Source organism: Rhea americana, unplaced genomic scaffold (genome assembly GCF_003343005.1).
Source record: "Rhea americana isolate MKP2758 unplaced genomic scaffold, rheAme1 scaffold_96, whole genome shotgun sequence".
Taxonomy (NCBI): Eukaryota; Metazoa; Chordata; class Aves; order Rheiformes; family Rheidae; genus Rhea; species Rhea americana.
The window spans coordinates 22,611-29,737 of NW_028187155.1; the positions used below are offsets into that span (position 1 = coordinate 22,611).

Below are 7,127 nucleotides of genomic sequence, written 5' to 3' on the forward strand. Positions count from 1 at the left end.
CTCGGCGGCCCGGGCCCGGGCAGCGGCCGCAGGCGGCCGGCCTGGGAGCGCTGCAGCCGCCGGGGCTGCCGGCCCGAGCCGGCGGTCAGCGGCCACGGCAAACCCGTCTCAGCCGAGACCCGCGGCATCCCGTGGTGCCCAAGGAGACGCTGGGGACCAGGGCCGAGCACCCAGCCAGAGTTCCTCCACAACCCAGAAGAAGCGGCCCGAGGCCGGAGGAGCCACAGCTCGGGCCAGATCTGACCCGTGTTCCTCAAGGAAACCGCCTGGCTCTCACCTGAACGGAGCCTCAGACAGTTTTCTGCCTCCCCTCAAGAGCCAGGACATCCAGCGGGTAGAAAGGGAGACTCGGGGCCAGCGGAGCAATCCCACGTGGTACGAATGGCGGAAGAATCGCATCACGGCCTCTGTTGCCCCCAGGATTGCCAACAGCAGATTTGCCAACGGGAAGACAGATGAGGTGCCTCAGTCGTACCTCAAAGCGGTGGTGAGCTCTGGCCCCGGGGTGCAGACRCCAGCCATGTCGTGGGGCATCCGCAACGAGAAGGCAGCCGTGCAGGCCTACGAGCAGCTCAAATCCCAGAAGATGGGCAGGCCCGTGAGGGTGGAAGACTGTGGCCTCTTCATTCACAARGGGAAAGAGTGGCTTGCAGCCAGCCCAGATGGCATCATCAAAGAGGTGGATACAGGGAAGTCCCTGGGGCTCCTGGAGGTCAAGTGTCCCTACAAGCACAGGAACAAGACAGTAAGAGAGGCCTGCAAGGACAAAGATTTCTGCCTGGAGGTGGATGGAGACTCCTACTTGCTGAAAAGGGATCATGCCTACTACACTCAGGTGCAGTGCCAGCTCGCGGCTGCCGGCTTCCAGAGTGCCGACTTTGTGGTGCACACCAACAGGGAGACGGCTGTGGCACCTGTAGATTTTGATCCTGAGTTCTGGGGGCAGACRGTGCCCAAGCTGGAGAAGTTTTACGTTGAGGCGGTGATACCCCACCTTGAAGGGAAGGCAAGCAGCTCTGTCTTGGCCAAGGAAGAATAGACCCTTCTTCCTTGCTTTCCAAGATGCTCTCTTGGATTTGGATTGGCCACACGATCCTAGCTTTGGCCCCTAGAACAGAAACAATGCCCAATTTTTCTGCTGTTCTTAGACTGTTCTATGGCTCAGCCCCAGCAAAACTGCAGCTAGACTCAAGAAGTTGCACTAGCAAGGCCCTGGTTCAATAATGGTCCCTACAAATGATGACTTCTTCCTGCCCTGCTGAAGAAAAAACAGCCTGGAGCTGGGCCTGGTGTCAACCCCAGCACTTTCCCTCACTCTGCTCCCAATTGTATCTCCAGTTTGAACCTATTTCTCTGTCTGATAAAAGCTGGCATGCATCTGGATCTCCAGGGAAAGCCAGTGATGTCTCTATGCTGGAATACTAGACTTACTTATTTTGTGGAGAAAAACTGGATAACTAAGAAAAAAAAAAGTGTAGACTGCTGTTGTGACTAAATCTTAATTTCACTCCACGGTGGAGATAGTGCCAAGTAAGATCTGTCAGAACGCAAGAACAAAATACGGCTTTTGAGCGAAACCATTATGTGCCTTAACACTCGTAGTAAAGGGAATTTGCCCCTTCCCTGCCTTCAGACCTACTGTTTCTTTGGAGTCAGCCCACAACATTCATGAAGTGGGGGGACTTGCTCTGAAATGGCAGCTCTGCGAGGCCTGGCTGTAGATTTGGGAAGATACTGCCCGAGAGGCTGACTCCATACCATGGACCTCCAGAAGACATTCCTGTAAAGCTTTCCCATTCTCTGCAGCAGGGAAAGGGGGTAGCTRCTATATGGTTACCAACATGATCTGCTCTGCTAAATAAAACAGTCATTGGTCAGTCATTCTGTCACTTGTACAATTCGGTGTTTACGTGGAAGGGAGCCAGGCTTACCTGGAGGGAAGAGCAGGGCTAGGTGGTGTTGCTTTTCACACCCAAAAATGCACTGGCAGAGAAAGGAGGCCTTTAACAGTTTGGCAAAAGAAACCACTTAGCAAAAATCATGTCCAGCTCCTCGTCCAACTTAGGGTACAAGTAGTGTCTGCTTTGCAGGGAAGTGTCCCTCCTGGGTCCTGTTGCCAACACCCACTCCCCTCCAGTTCTTCAAAGCTGACTCCCTACTTTCCTACGTCTGCCCATCTCCTCACTCCTGCCTCAAATCCCAAGATGACATGCCAGCACAGCCTACATCTGTGAGTCCTCTTGCCTGTCCATCCCCCCTGWCCTCCCCAAGCCTGTACCTCACCTCATGAGCCCATGAAGGGGCAGCCACAGCAGAAGAGATGAAGCCCAGGGAACACTTTGAAGGCCCAGAGGAAGGTTACAGATGAGGTCACAAAACTATGCCAAAGTCACCAAAGTTATGACAAAAGTACTTTATTATATACATATGACTCCAGCCACACTCCACAGGGCAAGGACCAGAATTTGCTATTTTACATATCAATACAAAGCAACTATAAAAACATAAAGCACTTTTGGGGCCCAGGCTTTCCACAGGAGGAGACAGGCACAGGGACCAGCCCGGGGGTTGCTGAGCAACAGGCAGCTGCCCCACACTCTCCCCTAGCTGTGGTCCCACAGTAACCAGATGTGCAAGTAGGAAAGAACCCAGTTTAGAAAAACAGTAACGAGATCGGCAAATCCAGGCTGTCCTACGCCCTGCTCTGGACAGCAGAGAACCAAGGGCTGAGCCACGTGTCACCAGGACAGGAGCAGGATCTGTGTCCCCCACAGAAAGTGCAGAAGGCACGTGGGCCAGGCTCTTTGGAGAGGTTGTGAGGAGGCAGTAGGTGGGATCCAACAGTTAGTGCACACAGGGCCCCAGGAGATCACACACACACTGCTCACAGAGAAAGGAAGGCAACAGGGAAAAGCCTTCCACTTAGGAACCTAAAAGGGGGCCTGGTGAGGGAATGTCCCACATCTTCAGAGCAGCAATTGCATAGCAGAAGGGGTTCAAGGCCCACTCTTGATGAGAAATGAGCTTTCACCCTACATACCCAGGAGAAAAACAACACTCTCCAAGGAAGGGAGAGCTTAGAAACAAGGCCCTGCCTGTACCTGGCTCTCTAAGCTCAGGTTTCAGCATCTAGCTGGTGTTTAAGCAGATGCTTCACCAGACAGTCCTGCATGCTGGAGATGGCCACAGCACACAAGATTCAGTTGTTTTAATGCTGAAGTGGAAAAAATGGAAAACTAACCATAACACTCCTGCTCCCTCCTTCCAAAGGGTTCCCAAGCCCTTACCATGGCCAGCTTTGAAGATAACTGTTTAGGTCTCCTACCACAAATCCCATGTCCCTTTCACACAGGAGTCTTCAGTGCAACTGGAAAATCTAAACCAGGGAGGACTTGTTAGCAAAAACTGCCTTCATAATAGTCTAAAAGGTTGTTTCACAACTTATTTACAGATGCTCTCAGGTGTTACATACACAAGCTGCAGCACCCTGGAGCTCAGTCAGTGATGGGGGCGAACTACTGACCTCTGTCTACTACTGGATGCTTTTGCTGCGCTCTGTTCCCGACCCAACAGAACCATCCTGGCCTTGGACACAGCAACCAAAACCAGGAGCACCATGGGACAAAGATAATGTCTCCCCTGTGCATCCTACAAGGCTGATCAGCCAGCTCCGCCAATACAGCCAATGCAGAGCAGCCCAGTCTAGTTCAGGTGCTAGTAGGACTAATTCCTTCCCCTCCCGCTCTAAAAGCGGAGTGCTACATGAAGGAAGCTTGCCTGGGCTATGCCTGCTTGCTGGAAAAGAACTTGGGTCGTTGGGGCTTTACYATCACAGCCCACCTGAAAGTCCAAGGCAAGGAAAGGAAAATTCTAAGGAAAAAGGACAAAAGGGAGTCACATCTCGGGATAATTGTAAGCTTCCACCACACCACAAGGAAACTATTTGGGCTAGGTTCTCCTTGGCTGCCCAGGGGGAAAGGCACTGAGCCGGGTTTGTGCAAGGACAGAGATGTTTCTGAGTGAATTAGTGCATGGCTGGACCACCCTCCTTTCCCCTTGCACCTCTGGGGTAACCAAGCCCCACGGTCAACACAATCCCTAGGGAGGAAGCACGTGGCAGCTTCCAGGAGCTGGACGTGCAAGGAGGGCAGTCCAGCACAGTGGGCCGTCCCTCCCTCTACCATCACTGTGCACTGATTGTCTAGCCAAAGTGGGCTACAGTCTTCGGCTTAAAAAAAGGACCCCCCCAACCTCCTTTTTCAGGAAGGGCTTCAGTCACAGAAACGCTTGCGGGGCACCGTCCGAGCTCGGTTCGAGCGGCGAATCTCCTGCTTGGCATCSCGACATCGCTGGCAGATGAAAACCTCAGGCACGTTGGATTTGCGGATCTTGGCACACGAGAGGTGGATCCAGGTAGCACACTCGTTACATTCAATCATGGGCCTCCCTGCAAAGGGCTTCAGGCAGAAGCAGGTGATCAGATCCCAGGCGTCATCCTCTGGTCAGGGAGAGGCAAACACCAGTCAGAAACGATTTTACCATCCACTCCCAGAACTATGGCCAAGCTAGTCCAACGGGAGTAAAGCCTCTAAGGGCTCAGCACCACCTCTAAACAAGCCTAAGCCAGTTCTATCAGTGTTAAACAGAAGAGTCTMCAACTTACCTTCTGCTTTGGTGCTGGGAGTGGCTGAGAATTCAACGGTTGAAGTTGCAAAGGAGGGGAGGAAGGAAAAAAAAAAAAAAAAGAGGAGAGAGAATAAATAAATACCAGACCAGCAAGGTGCCCCTACACCCCACTTTGAGCTATATTTCAAGTTYGTACCATTCACTCTACAGAGTAGAAGGTTCCTCCTAAAGGACTGACCAGCTCCCTGGCCTTTCCTCTCCAGTTGTCCTAGGYCCCTAACATAGTTCCTAAAGCTCCTTGCTGGAAGAGGCCTGGACTATCTACAAGCTCTCCTTGCAGCTGGGTAGCTCCAGCTGGGAGGGGGAGAGGGGATGACAATATTTGGCACTGACCAGTACAGCAGGGCCCTCCAAACTCCCTAGACATACTCATTTGCACACTCACCACTAAGCTGAGAGCTTGCTCTGCTTGCATCTTCCCCTTCGCTTTGGTCCAAGGTACTACAAGAACTAGGGCTTTTCCTCCCTTCAGGACAAGGTTCGTTCTCCTTTAGCTGAAGATCATCTCCTGCTGGCTTCTCGGTCCCCTGTATGCCCGGCATCCAGTCCTTCTCCTCCTTCATCAGCTCTTCCAGGAGGGAGTTGGGTGGAGGGTCCCCAGATGGTTTGATGGAAGGCTCCAAGGACTGCTCTTTAAGAGGAAGCACCTGTCCCCCCAGCGCAACCAACTCCTTCRCCTGATCCTGGTCGACCCCAAAGCCTTTCCCAGTGTTCAGTGGCACCCTCTTCTCTGTCTCCTGCTCCAAAATTAGTTTCTTTGCTGGTGGTTTCTTCCGTTTCATTTGCTGGGGCCTGACATCATAGAAGCTGGTGGGGAAGGCAGGACAGTTCATGAACAGACTGTTGTCCACAGCCCCCTTGGCCAAGGTGTTCCTGCTCCTCCGGTCATCTGGCAGGATGTGACAATCAGAGGAATGGGATGAGGCCCAGCTATCACTGTCCTGAGTGCTGCCTGTACTGTTCTGGGGACTCATGCTACCTCCGTGGGTCCAGGGCTCATTCTGCGGGAGGAAAAGGCACCAAACTAGCACCAGGAACCACAGCATTGACATTCAGGGATAAAGAAGAAGGGGTTGGGAACRGACAATGTCCTTGACCTCCAGTAAAAGAAGAGCTAAGGACATGGGTCTGCACATGGCAGAGAGCCCAAGGAGCGATCCCTTTTGCATAAGCCTGCTTACCTCCTCAGGGTACGGGATGTAGCCTGCATAGGCCAAAACAAAGGTGCAGAACTGGTTGAAATCCTCCACAGTTCTCTGTCGTTTCTGCAACGGCTGCAACAAATGACACTTTTTGATTAAACTCTCCAGATACCCCCACCTGAACCAAATAAAGTATCACAACTAACCCYGGCACACAGCCCTAGATTATCAGGCAATTATAAAACAAGCATATGATTCTCAGGTCATCTGAACAGCCGTCCTTCCCATATGCATGATCTAGCATGATAGCGACAGCCCTTTCCTTTAAAACTCACTTATCACAGGGGACACCCAGTAAAGGCAAAYGTGTGCTGTAGTCTGTGGTTTCTAAGCCACAAGAGTCCCTGATGCTGGGGGACATCCACTCCCAGCCACATARCCTGTTGACTCGGTGCCACAGGAATAAAGCAACTGCAGCTGGGACTGTATCAAGCACTTCAGGATTCCCCTGCTACTCTAGGAATCAACCAGAAGAGTTCAGTGTAGCTGGGGACAAAGTCTTGGAGATTAAACTCCAGGGACCCACCCTTGCTGAACGCTCTCCGGCTCTTACAGTGGAGTAACAGCAGCTGAAGTCAGGATCCACTGGGAAGGATTCCCTCCCAGGGAAACGCCAGGAGCCTGTTACAGAGCCAGCCCTACGTGACTGTCTCCCCAAGAAAAAGGGTGGAAAAGCACCAACCCGCTCCCGATGGCAACAGGTATGTACTCAGGGTAACAGCAAAGAGCAGACTCCCCAGGGCCCAGACTGGGCAGTCCCACCACCACATCTCTAGCACCCCACAGACACAGCTGGGGCTCGGTCCCCTTGCAGCAGAGATCCCCGATGAGCGGAGGGAGCCGGCCCAGGCCCACCACAGCAGGGACATCCCCGCAGGGGAGCGGAGCAGGGGGTTCACAGCAAAAACCGCAGCGCGAGGGGAGCGCAGCGCTGCTCAGGGCCTCTTCCTCCGAGCTTTGAAGAGGGGAGGGGAAGGAACTGCTAGAGTTAACTATTAAATCGGCAGGGAAAAAAAAGAAAGGGAGGGCAGGGCGTGGGTAGGGGCTCCGCAAGCCGCAGGAGGCTCCTTTGCAAGGGGGTTTCAGCCGCCCGGCTGCGGCCGCAGGCCGGGCCCTCCGCCCCCCGCCCGGAGGCCGGGGTGGGGGCGCGGCTCGGGGTACACCCGGGGGACCCCGTCCTCGCTCCGCACGGCTCGCGGGGGGGCGCCTCGGGGGCAGCCCTTCCCCGGGGGGGCGATG

At 53.7% G+C, this 7,127-nt stretch overlaps 2 protein-coding genes across 2 annotated transcripts in view; one reads left to right on the forward strand and one right to left on the reverse strand.

Annotated features, from left to right (window-relative positions):
* Window position 1: 1 nt before the first annotated feature.
* On the forward strand, window positions 2-1,881 carry LOC146584211 (uncharacterized; the record flags this gene model as incomplete). The annotated part of the gene is made up of 1 exon (XM_085325098.1): window positions 2-1,881. A coding segment is annotated over one exon (1,038 nt), but the record flags the coding sequence as incomplete, so codon positions are not given.
* Window positions 1,882-2,398: 517 nt separating this feature from the next.
* The window catches only part of LOC146584212 (PHD finger protein 13-like), a 6,810-nt gene continuing 2,081 nt past the window's right edge, over window positions 2,399-7,127 (reverse strand). The window contains exons 2-6 of the mRNA XM_085325099.1: window positions 6,415-6,596; window positions 5,868-5,960; window positions 5,072-5,687; window positions 4,664-4,687; window positions 2,399-4,498 (exon numbers count right to left, since the gene is read on the reverse strand). Coding sequence (XP_085181225.1) covers window positions 4,272-4,498; window positions 4,664-4,687; window positions 5,072-5,687; window positions 5,868-5,960; window positions 6,415-6,596 — 1,142 coding nt within the window. The 3' untranslated portion in view covers window positions 2,399-4,271. The remainder of the gene's footprint in view (window positions 4,499-4,663; window positions 4,688-5,071; window positions 5,688-5,867; window positions 5,961-6,414; window positions 6,597-7,127) is intronic.